The sequence below is a fragment of the Pleurodeles waltl genome, chromosome 12 (assembly GCF_031143425.1).
Source record: "Pleurodeles waltl isolate 20211129_DDA chromosome 12, aPleWal1.hap1.20221129, whole genome shotgun sequence".
NCBI lineage: Eukaryota > Metazoa > Chordata > Amphibia > Caudata > Salamandridae > Pleurodeles > Pleurodeles waltl.
In genome coordinates this window covers 715,238,167-715,256,580 of record NC_090451.1, presented here as the reverse complement: position 1 = coordinate 715,256,580, position 18,414 = coordinate 715,238,167, and the positions used below count along the sequence as shown (strand labels likewise).

The 18,414-nt window shown below is 44.8% G+C and overlaps 1 protein-coding gene across 2 annotated transcripts in view; it reads left to right on the top strand.

The window, feature by feature from the left end:
• LOC138266959 (uncharacterized) overlaps window positions 1–16,796 on the top strand; it is a 28,287-nt gene extending 11,491 nt beyond the window's left edge. For both annotated transcript variants that reach the window (XM_069215763.1, XM_069215764.1), the window contains exons 3-5: window positions 1,723–2,532; window positions 12,981–13,790; window positions 14,036–16,796. In XM_069215763.1, coding sequence (XP_069071864.1) covers window positions 1,723–2,532; window positions 12,981–13,790; window positions 14,036–14,829 — 2,414 coding nt within the window. In that variant the 3' untranslated portion in view covers window positions 14,830–16,796. The remainder of the gene's footprint in view (window positions 1–1,722; window positions 2,533–12,980; window positions 13,791–14,035) is intronic.
• Window positions 16,797–18,414: the final 1,618 nt, after the last annotated feature.

Below are 18,414 nucleotides of genomic sequence, written 5' to 3'. Positions count from 1 at the left end.
ACAGTCCTGTCAGCCATCAGCGTCTTCCAGATGGTAGTGGTAAGAGCCAGTCCTCAGGGGGCTCCCTCCCATCATCCAACTCTGGTCACAGAAGTACGGTCTTTACTGGTGCCCGGAACTGCCCCTGGCTTGACCAAGGAGAGACACCAAGAAAGACTCGCTCCTGGCAAAGCCTCTACCCTTCACTGATGTCAAAGTCGAAACTGTGAAGCCTGAGCTACCAAAATCAAACAGCCCTATTGTGGAAATATTTTTTCCTAAGAAGAGGAAGTGGATCTCGTTCCTCTGTCCAGTTTTTGCAAGAAATGTGTAGAATTGCCACAGGTCAGAAGAGTGAGGAAGTAGCCAAAATTTAGACATGTCCCTTGTCTCTGGAACTGGTATGTGCTTCTATAATTTATTTCTCATTTTCACCATCTTATGGTGACCAAAAGTGAGCCTAGACTTTGCCTTAACAGTGCGCGTCAATACGATCCCACATTCGACTGTAGCAATGCCTGTGTGGCAGCCTAATTATGTGTTTCTGTGGTATTTTTTATAGTACAGACCTATCCAAAAGGCAGCAGTAGCCCTGGTGCTTAGGAGGTATACAAGCAGTGCTTCTGGCTGTGATGTGGCTTTTAACAGAAGACAAACGCGACTCCTGATTTCCACGGCCGCGCCTTTGAAGATGTGCAAAGCAATAGGAAGGTGTTTTTGTATTTGCTCCTTCTTTGCGTGTACAATTTGTAATACACGTTGAACGTAGCAAAGGTACATTACATATGAAGTCTAGGCACAACATAGAAGAAAAGTCAGCGTGGTGATTATTAATATAGGAGCTGCAGTCCAACCAGTGTGATATTTTATTGATTATGAACAGTGGTTTAACCAATCACTGAAGAAATCCATCAAGTAGCACTTATTAGACTTTGTTATTCGACTAATTTTCTGAGTTAAAAAAACTCTGCATCGAGTATTGACAATGGGACTTTACCAGGTGGCACCAGAACACTACTCTATATTCCATCCTATCTCATAAGTTCACCATTCCTTTTCAGGCTTTTTTTTTTTTACTGCCACGTGAGTTGGGCATTTTTAAACACAGTACAGTGCAGAGCAGTGAAAGAAACATTACATTGGATCATTAACCAATGTAGAAGAAGTGACAGTTTATGTACTTTAAATATTCCGTTTTTGGACTGTGATGCTGAATTATTACCAATCCCTGCTTTTCACTCATAGTTTTCTGCTAAAGTTTAGGTATAAAAAATAGATTAATTTGGGTCATGCAGTGTGTGGGTGTATTTTATGTTAATGGCATGTATACACTGCGCACTCTGTCATTGGTTTGGAATCACTTCGCCAGGCCAGGTGACTCTCCAATGTGACTCTAAAATTTCCATCACGGACTGGTGCTGGTTTGGCGACGCTGTTGTTTTTTAATCAGTTACGTGGATTGGTCTTCTTTAGTGGGATTTCAGAATGGATGATGGATGAAGACAGATGGACTTACCAGTTACTTCCACAACATCTTGGTTTATATGTGTGTGTTTTGCTTCCTATGGCAAATATTGTATTTATGTTAAATGTTCTGTTTAATGTGTGCTGTTTGATGTTAGTGCATGCCATTTTGGGCTTATGTGAGACTTATGTCTTAAGGTTCACGAACAACACATCTAACAGAGCTCTTAAGGCTGTTCTTTGACACATAGTATATTAAATGTCTGCTTCTTTTACCAGAGAATGAAGCTATCACCAAGACCCAGGGCCTGTGCCTTCACCGGAGCATCCACACCGCGGAGGACCTGGGCCCGTGCACAGAGTGCGAGAAAAGCATTGGTCAGAGGCTGGACCTGTACACACACCAGATGCTCCACACCGGTGAAGGACCCTATGAGTGTACGGAACTTGGTAGGAACTCGTGGCCGACGTCACAAATCATGGATAATCATAGTTCCCACACAGAAGACGGACAATTGGCAGAATGCGAGCAGAGCTTCATTAATAGCTCTCATCTGAGACGGCACCAGAGGATGCATCCCGGAGCGGAGCCATATTTGGGCATGCAGAATAGTAACAGCTCATGGCCGATTTACCAGCCCCCAGGAACTAGAAGTAGGCATGGACTTGACTTTCCACCTCAAAGAAAAAGGAAAAAACGGTTCAGTGAAGAGGAGCTGAACATTCTGGTGGAGCAGGTTTCCACGGACCATGATAAACTCTTTGGCAAATCGGCTATGAAGGTCCCTGAACGTACCAAGAAGGCCATCTGGGTGAGAATCCAGAGTATGGTGAATGCTGTTGGAATCACCCACCGCACAGTGGACGAAATCCAAAAAAGGTGGTATGACATACGACGTCGAACCAAGGAAAAAATCTTCGCCAATATAAGCGAGTCAGCAGGTACAGGAGGAGGGCCCAGCCAGCACCTGCCCCTCCCAAATGCAGACAGTCGTGTGGTGACAACACTTGCAACAGAGGCCGGGCAAGGACTGGCGGGTGTAGACACTTCTGCAGTGGCACTCCTGAAACAGCACTCTGAAACTGAAGGTGAGTGCAGAAATCCCTTGCCACTAAATACTGTCTGTTGGGTGTACGCCCCGTAACATTTGCAAGACTACCATGCATGTGCATATATTTATAAACTGCAAAGTATGTCTGGCATCACCTGCCACACATCCTGTGTGCAACCTACCGCCCCACAAGTCATTCCATGCAAAGCAAGTGTCCCTCTATGCAGTACATGCACCCTGCCACCATGCATGTACCTGTACAGGCTGTTTTCATGGTGTGAAATGCTATGCTGTTTACACTTTTAAATCCGTTCTCCTCTCTCACTGAGCTCAACAAGTGACTATAGGATATACATTTTTTTTTTTTGGGCCCTTACATTATACTAATCTAGCATGTGCGTTGAAGCCTAGGCCTGTTCATGACAATGCAACGCCCAGGACCTGTCCTAAACCTTGGTGGGGCACACCAGGGTTGCACGCAGAGTGGAGAAATGACTACTCTCCTCATCTTGGGTTTAGTGCGTAAGGCAGTTGTGGCAGCATACCGTATTTTATGGTCTCCTATAGTTGAGAAGACCTTTTCATTTCTATTAGCTAAGGTGTTGGCTTATGACTCCCCTCCTGTAGAGTTCGCTGACATCCTGTGTGTTTGTGGAGAGTGTGTGCGTGTGTAGCATGCTTGTATCACATATGTAGTAGTAGGACTCTGTTGTAAATTAGTTTGACTATTGAAACAGGTGTGACTATCTTGTGCCCCCCTAAACCAGGGCCATGTATCATAGAGAATGAGACAGCTTCCCCAGGCAGTGGATGTGTACTGCCTGCATTCTTGTGGGTGCTGGGTGAAGATCCATTGAGTCATGCAGATGGAGACAGGAGACCTTTAGAAATTCCATACACTTTGTAACCAAGGGGCTGCTGATTAGATCTTTCCGAGCACTGCCATTTTGTAGCTGAAGGTGTGGACCTGGACTTTTTGTTGTGCAAGGTGAGGCCGTTTCTAGATCAGGCCTGCCCTCCATCTGTCCCGGATAACTACTTCAGAAAGGCTGTTGACAGCCAGGTGCAACTCTCTACACTTGATTCTGCCCTTAATGTGAGACGATGTACACAAATGTTACGTCTGGATAGTAGCCTCGGAAGGACACTTGAAAGACAACAACTTAAAAGATGTACAACTGAAATATTTTTGGCAGTATATGCACAAAAGACCGTAGGGAGCAGAGAGACGGGAAAGAATGCAAAGCTAGACTGTTCCAAAGGAAACATCCCTCATCACTTCAGAAACAGCTGCACAGGAACACGGTACCCTAGCGCGCCTACTGATGGTAAAACTCGTGAAGGGCTGATAACGCTTTAATTGTCAGACTCTTTAACTAACTAATCTATTTACCAGTGGCGCATGCAAGGTTTAGAGCTAGTTTTAAGAATTCACTCCTAAAAGTTCTGTTTAGCCAGTTGGATCATGCGAAGAAAATGTATGAAGTTGTATCTTAACAGTGAACTATATATATATAGTAACGTTGGGAATTGGAAATAAGTGAGATAGCAGTCTCCTGCCAAGAAGGAGACTGACTCAAAACCCTTGTCAGACAGAGTACCACACATCTCTTGCCCACCAGGTGCAGCACAGGCAGGGCTCCTTACCTGGTAGACATCATCAGTAAACATTGTTTAGATTATTACCCATCCTAGACTTGCGGTTCCCCCTCATGGCACAGGCATCACATCGGCATTGAGCTATAAGCAGTGCCAATTCCAGAGGGTCACCAGGGTCCTGGGGAGTTTTCTAACCCTGTGCATGTCTACGACGGAAGGGCACATCTCCCAAGTGCCAAGTAACTTTCACAGGCTCAGGGACACTCTGCCAGGCCCCAGGCACTACGTCTAAGATTGCAGCTTCTGCCTCAAGCCCCTCACTAGCCAAAGATGCGAGGCCTCACTAGCCCACAAAAGGAATGAATCCTGTAAAGACTGCAGTGAGCTCCAGAGTGCAAATAATTGTAGCTGCCATCCATGCTGTCTCCAAGTGACACCCTTATGTTTTAAGGTGTTAAATCAAACCAGCAGAACAACCATAGTGTCTGAAACATGTGGCTAAATTAGTCCCTTGGTCTGCCATAGCTTTTTTGGAATGCCAACTCTGGGCACATAAGCTATCCATTCATCACTAGCGTCGGTCTCTCAGCTAACATGTGGGGCATTGTTGGCCGAATGTAGCTATCACAGCTAGGTCAATAAAAACATTACTTTTTTCTTGGAATCTTTTTAGCCCCTGGCCACCCACCACCTGTATGATTAGATCCTAATGTAAAACTGTACTGTCGATAATGGCTAGAAACAGATTGGCTCGTGGTGGTGTCTCAGCTCGAAGATTATTAAAGTATATTTGCGTTTTTTTTTAAAAAAAATTGATATGTGGACTTTGTGTAACGCATTTTTCGCACTGATGTGCTCGTGGTTATTAATAGGCAAAATAGAGTGAGTCAGCTCTCTTTCTGCCTTTTTCTGAAGCTGCCTGTCCAATGAAGAGCATTTATGAAGTGTTGCAGACTGAGGCATTAAAAAAGGTCCAAACAGAAGAACCAGAAATCCTTTAAACCAAAGAGTTTTTAGCTTATGCTTTTCCTAATTTATTCAGGCAACATCCTCCATTAGGACGTAGGTCTAACATGGAATTGTGTGGGTTTTGTCGTATTACATTGGTACTTCTAAAACTTTGCTTTGTGACTTGAGGTCTCCAGATTGTGTTTTTAAAACCTCAGAGTTACTCTTCCAGGGACGCCGACGCAGATCCACACATCATGTTACCCATGATAGACATTAGGGCCTATTCACGGAGACATTCTGAAAGTTAGAGTCATGGTAGGAATACCTTGACCCGTAAGTCCTTGTGTGGAGTGGACCCCAGGCCCGAAGGAGACAGTGCTGCCCCATATGGTCCCATGGGACTCCTGTGAGAGTCCGACACGAACGGAAAAAAATGTAAAAAAGAAAAATTTGCATGTGTGGCTCTGTGGCCGGGTGACTGCAAATGTCTTATAATAATAAGGGTTTAGTTTGCATTAAAAATTCACTGACAAAAATAAATCAAAGGTTAAAGTGGAATAATACATGAGGAAGGTAGAAAGATTTTACCTTGTGTTTAAAAAAAAAAAAAAGCCTTAGAAATGTACGGCTTAAAACAGAAAAAAACACTCTGAAATTCATCAGTTCTATGTAACAGACATAAATATAACTTCAGTGCACGGCTTATGCCCATATATTACATCACTGGTGACACATTGGAAATCGATGGCGATGCATATTTTATATACGTTACCAAATGGCATCAGCACTGGGTATTTATAGGTAGGATCGTGTTTCCACAGGAAAGACCTTTTTGTGTTACTAATAACTTTGGCACTGTTAACAAATCTCAATAAAACTTTCCAAAAAGGTGCTACTTTTTTACTAGTTTGCGCTTGCAAAGTTTTGGGGTGATCTGTTATGCGGGGGCCAAGAAAAAAAAAGGAAGGTCCCAAAATGTGTTTTCCGATTAATTTTTCCATAGGAACATAAGATAAAGCTACAGCCCAGTCTGCTTAACTGATTTACACCAAATTTGTCAAAAAGCTAGCTCTTGGTCCAGAAAGAGTGCTTTTTTGTGATGTGGTGTCAATATGTTCGGTATTTTTTTTTTTTTAGCTATTAATGCTCCAAAATGTTGTATATTTCACACCGCTGAGCTAATGGATCTCCTGCTGAGATCTGATTAGATGCCACCACATCAACCAGGAAGTGGTGGCAGCCATCCTCCACCCCCGGGTTTGTCGTTTTACTTAAAAGAGAAGTGGGGGCCATGCCGAGCCGTCAAAGGCCCCAGGGACCCCATCCTCAGGGGCCGGTTCAGTGACTGTTCCTGGGAGTCCCTCCCGCCCCCAGGACACAGTTGTTTTCCTGCCCACACTGCCGCAGGCAGGGAATCATACGTTTGCTCCCATCTGGTGGGAGCATTTTTAAATCTCTCACTGTATGGAAGCAAACATACAAGTCTCCTCTAAGCCAACTTAAGCTTTAAAAATGCTTCCTCTTGCTGGGAGCAGACTTTGGTCAGGTTCCCAGCCCACTCTGATGAAGGCAGGGAAACAAAACACATATTGAGCTAGCTGGCCTGAGGAGACCTCTCTTGCAGTACCCAACATGGTGTATGCCCTCGGTGGCCACCCACCTGTTTTTAATGGAGGTGTCCTTGGACCAAAACAAATGCATGCCCGCCAGGGATGGTGTCCCCAGGGCCTAATAAAGCTGAAGAAGTGAGTGCATTCGATCTCCCCTTTTTTAAATTACATTTGGCACAGGGGATGGGGTCCCCGGTTACTAAGGCTTGAGGAGGGTGGCTATGCGGCCACCTTCCCTTTTTGTCATTCTATATGGCCCTGGGGGTGGGGTCGCTTGTCCTATAAAGGCTCAGGGAGGGGGCTACACGCTCCTCTCTCCTTAGATTCTTATCCTGGAGTATGGGCTCTCCTGGGCTAAAAAAGGCTGGCGGAGGGGGTCATGCAGTCACCTCCCATTTTAAATACGGTTGGCCCCAGGGATGGGGTCCCCAAGGCTTATAAAGGCTTGGGAAAGAGGGCCGCTTCGCACTCCCCACCCCAACCCTCTTAATAATACCATGCAGCCCCCGGGGATGGACCTAATAAGGCTTGGAGAGGGAGGCCAAGGCCACACACCCTCCTCCCCCTTTTAGGTTTCACCTGCAGACCACCTGCCAAATCTCTCGTAAATTAAATCAGCCCTAATAAGGGCTTGGAGCCCGCCCATTACTTACCAGTAACTATGATTCCTTCCCTAAGGTAACTATACCTTGCATTCTTGCCATGCTCTGCTGATTACCCCACATATTACATAAATCATGACATCTTCTATGACATCATTAATAATATCACAGCAACATTTATTATTAAATTATTGAGAACACTGTGCATTGGTGGTGGTGCGAGTTATAGTTACTTGAGCTAAAACTGGTGAATTCAGTTTTTTTGGAGTCTAAAACATTACATTGCTACTGAAAATTTCACCTGACTATGTTACTTTAATCTTTGTTTTTTCAGTAAATATATTCATTGAAAAACAAAACAATTACAGTAATGTCATAGTTAGTTGAATATGTCAGTGACAAAGTTAATGTTTTGAAGTAAAAAAATAAAAAAAATACAGAAAGTCAGCAGTTATAGTTAGCAGTGCTAACTATAACTTGTCCCCCGTCGTGCAATCCGTATGACCTCACATTTGGCATCACTCAACATGTTCTATCACATCATTTATGGCATTACTGATAACATCATCCAGACTTCTTTTGTACAGATTGATCTGTAAGCAGTTAGAGAATTAGAGCTATGAAAGTAAGTGTAAAATATCTCAGAATAATATAAAGCTCCATGGCTGCTGTCATATATACAACCCCCATAGGTTAACGGGAGCTTGTGCTATGTGGAGCTTTGACCCTATAGCATACTCTTCATGGGGTGCCAAGTTCATGCTGACCGTGAACCACAGATGAAAGGGTAACCTGCCCTGCACGTGGTGTTCAGTCTGGATAGAGCTGCTCAGGGAAAACCAAGTTCCTCCAGATAGTGAAGCCCTGATAGATAGCTAATGCCCTAAAACTGACAGGCTTTACCTATATCAAACCCCGGACCATCACTCAACCTACGTTGAGGAGTGAAGTAGATTGTTAACATTGTTTACTCTATGGGGAGAATTTACCCTGTATCACAGTTTGTGGACTGTGAAACTCCCATGTGCAATACACCACAGATTGTTAAAAAGTATTTATTACGAACAGTTACACTCATGCAAAATTTGACCAAAGAGCAACTATTTTCTTAAAAATTTCAAGGTCTGAAGGTTCCAAAGTTTATACAACCTGAAGCCTTCATTCTGTGGTGAAAACTTAACAGCTAGCCCATCTTCTGAAGCAAAACAAGCACATGTAAATGGGTTAGTACCTGGTGCACACAGTCTTCTATGTCTAGAAATAGTCACAACTCAAGGCTGCTTACAATACTTGATATGTTTTACATACAATCTTTGCCCTGTTGAAAACTTTCTACAGAGCCAAAATACTTGTGTGGAACACAATGGACACAAGTCGTCAACTGTCACCTGAGCACAGAGTTAGTCTTCAATATAAAGATTTAAAACATATTCAACACCTTGACACACCTATAAGTGCATTAGAAGCACATGCATTTTGTAAACACTTACACCCGTTAGCAGGACACAGGCTATGTAAACTATATAATAACACTAGCACACTCATTAGATGCCGTCAGCGATGTCATCAATGTCATGAGTGATGTCACATGTAAGGTCATAAGGAGTGCATTGCAGGGGCACAAGGTGTAGTTAGCGCTGCTATAACAGGTGAATTTCAGCCTTTTTTTTTTTTTGGTTTAGTTCAAAGCCTGTGTCCAGCTAATTGTTGTAATGTTGCCACTGACATATTCAACCAACTAAAATGTTCCTTGAACCTTTGTTTTTTTCAGTGAATTTCTAGTTTTTTGTTTTTAACATAAAGTAATATTTTATTATCATACATAAAGCGGTGGGGGAGGCAGCTTATCCCTCTTCCCCACTCCCATCCTTCCATGCCTCATTACATTATTAAGGGTAGGGGGGACCGTGTGGTCCCACTACCCAAGTCATATTAGGCCCTGGGGATCCTTTTCCCCAGGGTCATATTTTATTAAATAGGGAAAGGGGGCAGGTGGGCCCCTCTCCCCCGAGCCTTTCTGGGCCCCTTCCCAATGGCCAAATAATAAAGGGAGTGGGCACACGCCCCCCTTCCTGAGCCCAATTAGACCTCAGGGGACCCTCGAGCCAAAACATAAATAAAAAAGGGAGGGGGCCACACAACCCTCTTCCCTGAGCTGTTTTTGTGCCCCAGGGACCCAATCCCCCAGGCCCTATTTACTTATTTAGGGAAGGGGGCATGCAGTCCCCTCCCTGAGCCATATTCGGCCTGGGAACCCCATCCCACTGGGCTCATTTGATTTATTTAGGTGTGGGGGTGCCTAGCCACCCTCCCAAGTCTGTATTTGGCCCTGTGAACCCCATCCCCCAGGCCCAATATATTCATAACGGGGCTATATGGCTCACTTCCTCAAGCAGGTTTTGACTCTATCTCCCGGGACCCAATTAAGGTAATATGGAGATAGGGGGCACACAGTCCTCTCCCTGAGCTGTTTTCGGCCCTGGGCAGCCCAACCTCGAGACCCTATGTATTTAAAAAGTGAGGCGCAGCCCCCATCCCCGAGCCTTGAATAGGCCCGGAGTACTCTATCCTCCAGGGACCCTGGTTAAAGTAAAATGGAGCAGGCCGCATTTTATGGCTCATCAGGAAGTATCAAGGGCTCACGTTTGGTGGGCTGAGATCCAGACAGTCTGGTTTGTGGACATAGCAGCATGCACCCTTAGAGGCACAGAGTGAGGTATGATCAGTGTACTTTTGGCGATTTTCAAATCCAGCTTTCTTAAATAATCACTGACAAGTTATCGTAGCAAATTGTAACATTTACGCAGTTAACCTCTCAGCAAAAGTACGTTTGTATGTAGATTGAAGGTGGTGATGGAGAAGCTTACTAGAGAGTCATAGGTCTTTAGGTCTCCATTTACAGTCATTGTACGAGGGTTTAAAAAACAAATGTGAGACAGATTTCGAAAGTAAGATATAATATTTGTCAAAATAGACTGGCACATATCTAGCTGCACCATGATTTGCTCTCTCTTGAAATGCATGTCTTCCCGCTTTCATCCTCCGCCCGTTGTACTATGCCCAGTATTCTCTGTTTCATCCAACATCTGAATCAGTGTTTTTGTACAATTATCACGTTTCTGTAATTCCACTTGTTTTTGAGTAGTCACGTGCCTTTTAATGCGTCCTAACGGAAGGCAGGGACCATGCATTACATTATGATATGATTTACAGATGTAACATTTCTTGAAACTTTGGGGTTTTTGGGGGGGGGTTTAAAAAAAATCTGCAATGGAAGTTTGCTTCCGAGATGGTGTCTTTGTGCTGCATTTCTTTCTTCATTTATATATGAAAAGAAATGTAGAGCTTCCAAGACCCGAGGGTATCAGAACGGTGTACAAACAATGTGAAAGGAAGTGTTAGTTATCATGGATTACCAAATAAAATAGTTTTATAAGTCAAATCAAAGCATTTCCTATAGAGAAACAAACATACGTATACAATTCGTGGAAGAGATTCCAGTTGTGTGTCAACTGTTAAAGCCCGGAGGGTTATGGTGCTGATTTAGGAGAATGTCTTTTGAAGCTCATGAATGAGGGTGGTTCGGCCTTGCTACATACTGAGAGGGATTTCCAGACCTTGGGGGCATTGCCGGAGAAAGACTGTGTTAGGGCTTTTTAGTTTTTTTTTTGGGGGGGGGGGGGGGGGGTGAGAAGCAGAGTGTTAATGCTTCTTAGATTTCTCATCTGGACTTCCTTTGTAAGTTTGAACAGCAAGTTAGGCTGGTTACCTTGTGCGAAGGACTGTGTGAGTGAGACAAGCAGTTTTAAAGTAGGAGCAAGCTTTGATCGGGAGCCACTTTAGATTTTCAGGGAGGGGAAAATGTGATTGTGTCTTGACTCCTGTGACCATCCTTCCTGCTGCATTTAGTGTGGCTCTTAAACGGCTAAGTGAGACTTGGGTGCCAGTGAGGGTGACATCCCATAATTTATTCTGGACAGAACCATAGCTTGCGTTGTGGTATTCACATCATTCGGAGGTAGGGCTTAATTTTGTGTAGGAGTTTTAGGTTGTAGAACGCACTCTTCACTGTGTTGTTTATGCGTGAGCTCATGCTCAGACTTCCCTCCAGGGTGATCCCACGAGATCTGAGGGAATCAGCCAGAATGAGCCTGCAGTTAAAAGCGTCAGTGGTACTTAGCCACTCATGGTCCTGGATGGTCTGTTCTTGGTTAGACAGGAGAAGGATTTCTTTCTTATATCGGACGAGTTTCTGGTGGTTGTGTGACAGCCAGTTTTAGACTTTTTGAGCATGGTATTTACCCCTCGTATGTCCGCTAGTGAGGATCTTTCTAAGTAAAGCTGGATGTCCTCGCATAAAGGTGGTATGGGATGTTTGCTTGTTTGAGTATGAAGGTGAGGGGTTCCGTATAGATATTGAAGAGTGTAGGTGTGAGGACCGAGCCTTGGGGACACCAGTGGTTATAGTGGAAGTATCTGAGGCTGAGTTGCTTATTTTTTTTATTTGTTGGGAGTGGTTATGTAGATATGAGAACCATTTCAAAGCCAAGCTATCTGCTCCTGACCTCTTTATGGAGGGATTCTACAAGCAGCTTGCAGTCTACCCTGTCAAAGGCTTTTGAGAAGTCTAGGAGTATGAGCAGGCACATCTATCATCATCCAGAGATTTGTGTAGGTCATCTTCTATATTCAGAATAGCTGTTTATGTGTTGTATCCTTTCCTAAAACCCTATTGGAGTGAGTCAAGAAGATTGTTGGAGCCAATATATTTAATGAGTTGTGAGCGATTGTATGTCTCAGGAATTTTTGCCAGGAAGGGAAGGTTGGAGATTTACCTGAAGTTGTTGAGGTCATCAAGGTCAGCACTTTTGTTTTTTTGGGAGGGGGGGGTTTACTTGACCTAGTTTGAGGCAATCGGGCATAACCCTGTTACACAGGGGGGCTGTTTATTTTCTTAGTCCAGAGAAGGGTTAAGGCGTGGTTGAGACTCTTTGCCAGGAAGGCAGTGAGATTGCTTGGATTTCACAATCATCTTTGAGATGTCCTCCTCTGTGAGTGGGTTGAACATCTTGCACCTCCTAGGATTTGTGGGGCCCTGGGATTTGGTTGCAACCTAAGGGCTCAGGGAGAGTGGCGCTGCTTGGGAGTTTGAAGAGAGCAAAGGGGGTGTTGATTCCCTCTGTTATAGGAAGAGAGTTTCCAGTGGATGGTCTAGTGTGGTATTCTAGAGAGTGCTCGATGTGCGTGATTTTATCATTGAAGAATTTCACAAATTTGTCACCTCGTTCTTTGGAAATGTGAGGATTTTTTGTGTGTGTTTAGACTGGTTGTTGCTTTTTCCAGCATGCTGCATAAGAAGGCATCTTTTTCCTTGATGGTGTGTTTTTTGTATTCCCTGCATTCATTCTGAGCTGCTGAAGATGGGCTGTTGACCGTTTTCTTCTCCAAAGTCTTTCTGCAGCTCTAAGTTACCTTCTTTCAGCACTTGGTTCACCCCTAAGCTATAAGTGGGACCACCTTCTCGGACCTGCATGCTTGGTTGTTGCTTCCTAGTTTATTTTTTGGAAAACACACACACAAGCCCAAACCTGGGAAATTATTTCAATAGATTGGTAGTGGGGGCTTGGGAGGAGTGGAGTAAAATTTCAGTTGTCCTCTAGGTCCATGAGTGACAGGAAAGCCTGGCCACACATAATAACCATCGATCTTTGTTTGTTCCACAGAGAATGAAGCCATTATCAAAACCAAAGGTCTGTGCATTCACCGGCGCCTCCACACTGGGGAGGAGATGGGCCCGTGTAGAGATTGCGAGAAAACCCCTGGTCAGAGGTTGGACCTGTACGCACATCAGATGGTCCACACGGGAGAGGAACCATATGACTGCACAGATCCAGGTGGAAGTTCATGGCCAACGTCACAGTTGATGGATAATCACAGACCTCATACAGGTGACGGACAGTTCGCAGAATGCGAGAAAAGCTTCATCAACAGTTCTCATCTGAGAAGGCATCAGGGGATGCATCCTGGGGAGGAGCCCTATGAGGACACTGAGCAGAGTAGGAACTCCTGGTCATCATACCAGACCACAGAAATAGGAAGCCAATATGGAGCTGAATCCCCACAGCAAAGAAAAAGAAAAAAGCGGTTCAGTGAAGAGGAGCTGAGTATACTAGTGGAGGAGGTGACAAGGAACTACAATAGACTGTTTGGCAAAGCAGCTATGAAAGTCCCAGAAAGTGCCAAGAAGGCCATCTGGGTGAGGATCCAGAGCAGGGTCAATGCTGTTGGCATCACCCACCGCACAGTGGATGAAATCCAGAGGAGGTGGTACGACACCCGACGGCGCACCAAGGAAAAAATCTTTATCAATATAAGTGAGGAAGAAGGCACAGAAGCAGGACTTGGCCAACCGATGCCCCTCACACACGCAGAGAGTCTTGGTGAGACCGCGGTTTCCCCGGAGGCTGGACATGTATTGGTCGGCATAGACACTTCAACAGTGAAACTTATGGAACATCACTCCGAAACTGAAGGTTAGTGCAAAAAAAACCTCTATTAAAAAATCTTTTTGTATGTTGGGCACACAAACCATTCTATGTGATGGGTCGCCATGAAGATGCCTGCACTTAATGGAACATGCCACAAGCACCATGTCAACATGCAAGCTTGTGCCTCTTATCTGCACTTTGTACAACCTGTTGCATAATGTAAAGTGTTGTTCTGTGTAACAATGTGGATCAATTGCCAACTCTAATTTTGCTCTCACATATGTTCACAGATCAAGGAAGCAGTGGTGTTGCTGAGGCAGATGTGCTTGAGAAAGCTGCAACACAGTACATGTGGGACATCACCCCGTCCACCTCATCTGCACTTCCAGGGATACAGGCGGCACCCTTTGAAGATGCAGCTAGCACCAGCGGCACTGTATTTTCAACCACCCCAGCACAGAGACGAGCACGCCAAAAAGCACCTATGCACCCTGTTCCACCCGACGCTAAATCGACTATCGACCAGGTCCGCGTTTTGGAATATTCCATGCTGCAAGTGCAACAAAAACAGCTTCGTGCTATTAACAGCATGGGAAGGGAACTCCGTGATATGGGCAGCAGTGTAGCAGGGGCTTGTGCCTCAATGCAAGGCACTCTTCAGAAAATATCTCAAGGTATAGACACCATTGCTCAAGCCATGGTTAAACTAGTTGAAGGTCACACTGTAAAGAACACAGTAGCAAAACAACAGCTGAATAATCGGACTATGTTGCGCTCTGTGGGGCGTTTGGCCAATGCAACCACTCTGCTCAGCAGAAGCACTGTGGCCATGCATAAGGACATGGTTAAGTGTAACACTGATCTGACCAGAGGGTTGGTACAGGTAAATAGTGCAATTGGTGAGATGGCTACTGCCACCCCCCAGATGCGTGAAGCGCCCACGCCACCACCTCACCGCGAGGAACTCCGCGCAGCCAGCAGCGCATCAGCGGTGCACGTTCCTGCCGCAAGGCCAGTGACCAGGAGGAGGGATGAGCCGGGTGAAAGTGGCGCTCCTACTCCTCGCAAGAAAGGCAAACACTAATCACTCAATAGCTGTGACCAGTGTGTAGTTTTACTCTGGTCGCCTCTGCTCGGTTTATGGCATAGAATGTACTCTATATACACACATTCTGGGGACAAAACTCATATAATGCAGGCCTTCTTGGATCATGTTATGGTTGTTATCTTTTATTAGCCTGTGAAGAAACTGAGTCAATTACCCTGCAGACGCCAATGATTGTGTGGTTTCCGTTAACCACGGTCGAGCATTGGTCACCACAAAATAGACCCTTCACCTCTTCAGGCCTTGTCCTGACAATGGCTGTGATCTGTGGGCTGACTGACTTCCTCCTCTACACCTTCCTCTTCAGTCTCCAGATAATGAACTTTCCAAATGGCAGTAGAGTCATGGCGGTATTAAGGATTCCCGTATTTTTGTGGAGGCGGAGTCAGGATTTACAGATGCAAATATTGTCGGCTCCCCTGCACACTTGTGATAGGCTGTGTTCAAGTGTTGCTGTAGCAGGAGGCTCATCAGTGACGTCTAACTTCACAATGGTACATGTAATTTGTGTCTTAACAAGCACTTGCCATGGCATCTGCCATCACTTAGCGTCCTTCCTAAATTCCTTCAGTGGCTGCACTGTATAAATCACGTTTTGCGTGAGAGCATTAAGCGTCTGTGTTGGTGATGATGTGATGGGCATTTCACACTGGCTGCTTCTTCAGTCATGTAGTCTTTTCTTGCAGGGTGTATATCCCATCAGTGGCTCCTTTTACTCCAGGAGATCTAGCAGTGCCATAAAATTCCTTTTTGACAGTTACATGGGTGGAAGGTTATAGTCCTCAGAAATCGGTGTATTTTTCATCTACATGTAAAAAAATGTTGGATATTCACCTGTGCATAATTATACAGGAATCTGAATTAAAATACAGAAGGAGCATTTTTAGAACACCTAAATGGGAAAAGCCGAAATGAGTGAAATGCCCTGGTGCAAAACACCACCATGAGATAAAGTGTTTGAACTGCTTACACGTTGAGTGTTACGAACGTCTTACATGACCCTACCCCCACATCCCCTGCGCCGCTCACTTCCCTCTGCAACTGTGGAAGGAAAAAGCTCGACTTTGGGGAAACTAATTTGATTGGGTAACAAGGTTATGAACTGTCCAATATAGATATAATGGTCATGAAATGTTTTTTTTCATCGTAAATATACATTACAAGGATGCCTCTGCCATCAAAGGTGAAACCCACATAGAGATCTTCAGAACCAGGATAAGGCTGAGCTGTCTATTAATGTAACTACAGTTTTGTTGAATTCTGTCAAGAAGTGCCTTCACAATACAGAAAAGTCATAGTATAATTGGCAATATATTGTGATCCTCTTTTATACCAATATAATACTTCATAAAGATGTGAAGATTGGATTTTATGAGAATTACAGACATTGTAAAGGTGTATATGGTGTAGATTACCAGTATGACAATACTGTGGGTCTGAATGGGACTTGGCAGATGGGATACTCAGTTACAAATGTGCCGGATAACCCACCCGCTTTTTTACAAGTTATGTAGGATACAATGGAACTTGTAATACGACAGACAGGATATCCGTCACGTTTGTGACTGAGTATCCCATCAGCCAAGGTCGTAATCAGACCCAATGTGTTCTAACAGTCTGAAAAGACAACTGAAGCACTAAGTATCAAGGAACCACTCACAGACTCTTCAAAGAGTGCAGAACAGAAAGGGTGACGTGTGGATGCAGAGTTGAATGAAGATAACATGTTGCATAAGTAGTTGTAGTATATGCTTTGACGTTACAAATAACAGGATATCATTGTTGAGAAAAGGTATGTCTTTGAGAAACGTATGTATAATTCTGTACAGACTTAAACAAAGCTTCAAGTAAATTCAAAACATGACACCATGAAATCTTCATCCAACTTCCAAAAAGAATAATATGAGGTAGATAATAAATGTGGGATTATTAAAAGAGCAACCTCAGTTCAATCAGTGCGTGTCTTTATTCCCTTCGTACACTGTTTTCTGTCAATGAACAGTAGATGCACCAAGTATCTGATAGAGACATCTAGATGCAGATTCCGTATCTTAGAATTTGACCAGGCATCAGACTGGATCCAGAAGATTTTTCTTGAGAAGTATCCCTGCGCGTTGTCAAATGACTTCATTCAATTCTGTGTGTTGGCATCGTACACGCCATAGGGACGCAGCTGTCCCCTATGTAGGAGCCACCTCTGCACACTGGCATCAGTTCTTTTCTTTCTGCACCAGTTAACAGAGATCCGGGAAGAGCTACCCCTCTGTCGTTTTTGACAGAATGTGTTTTGGCATTTTGTCGAAGTCTTTTTACTGTATCGAGGATGTCTTCTAGAAAGACAGGTTTCAAACCGCGTGGCACCTGTCACCCCACCATGTCGGTTACATACCCCATCTGGTCTGTGTATGGTTTCTCGAGTACAACCCTGGCTCTCAGGTCGTGCTCAGACTCCTGGGCCAAGGCTGTGAGGGAGCAGTCCCTGAAGCTGCTACCCAAAGAATAAGGAACATCGCCGTTCCCAGCACAGTTCCGAAGATTCATTGCCTGTGTCAACTTCAACCCATAACCTCCCCCCCTTAAACAGAACTCTTTAAAATACCAGTTACAGAAATCACTGGACTGGTGTGAGGAACTGGGAAAAGCTAGTGGGCTGGATACTTCTACAGATACTGGCTTGCTCTCTCTCCCGACTGTGGCTACGAAGGAGGGAGCATCTTTTGCAATGGCAGTGAAAAGGGCATCAGAGGGTCCTGGACCTTAAACTAACTTTGGGGCAGTCAAGACTAACATCTTGACAGGAGTACTTCATCCTGGAGCCTCCTCATCTGGAACCCTGCTCCCCTTTAAGGAAGCACTTACTGATGTCCTACTGGGAACCTGGACCACAACCATTAACCCCCTGGCAGATGTACCTTCCAAGCCCGCCTCATCTTGTTCTGCACGACCACGAGCTCCCACTTGGTGGGAGAATCGAACGCCATCTTCACCACTGGCGGTTAACATCCTGCTGATGGAGGATCTTTCAACCTTGCTCCGCGAGGAAGTCGTAACTCTCTTGGCCAAGGCAGCTATAGAGAGGGTTCCAATATCAGAAGCAAGTAGTGGTTGCTATTTCTGCAGCTTTCTGCTACACAAAAAGAACAAGGGACTTTGGCCCATCCTGTATCTTTGAACCATCAATCTCTTCCTCAAAAAGGAGAAATTCAGAATGCACATTTTAACTCAGGTTTTGTCTGCCCTACACCAAGGGGACTGGATGGTAGCATTGGACTTGCAGGGCGGGTATTTGCATATGCCCATCCTGCCTGCCCATAGACGTTACTTGCGGTTCACGGTCAGCTACAAGCACTTTCAGTTCACCATGCCCTCCTTTGGCCTTATTAGCGACCCTTGGGCATTAACAAAGGTGATGGCGGTAGTCGCAGCTCATCTGCAGAGATCAGGGTGCCAGTTTTCCCCTACGTCAACGACTCGCTGTTGAAGGAGGGCTCAACCCACGCTGTTGTCTCTCACCTCCAGAATACGGCACACCTCCTGCATTCACTGGGGTTTATTATCAATGTG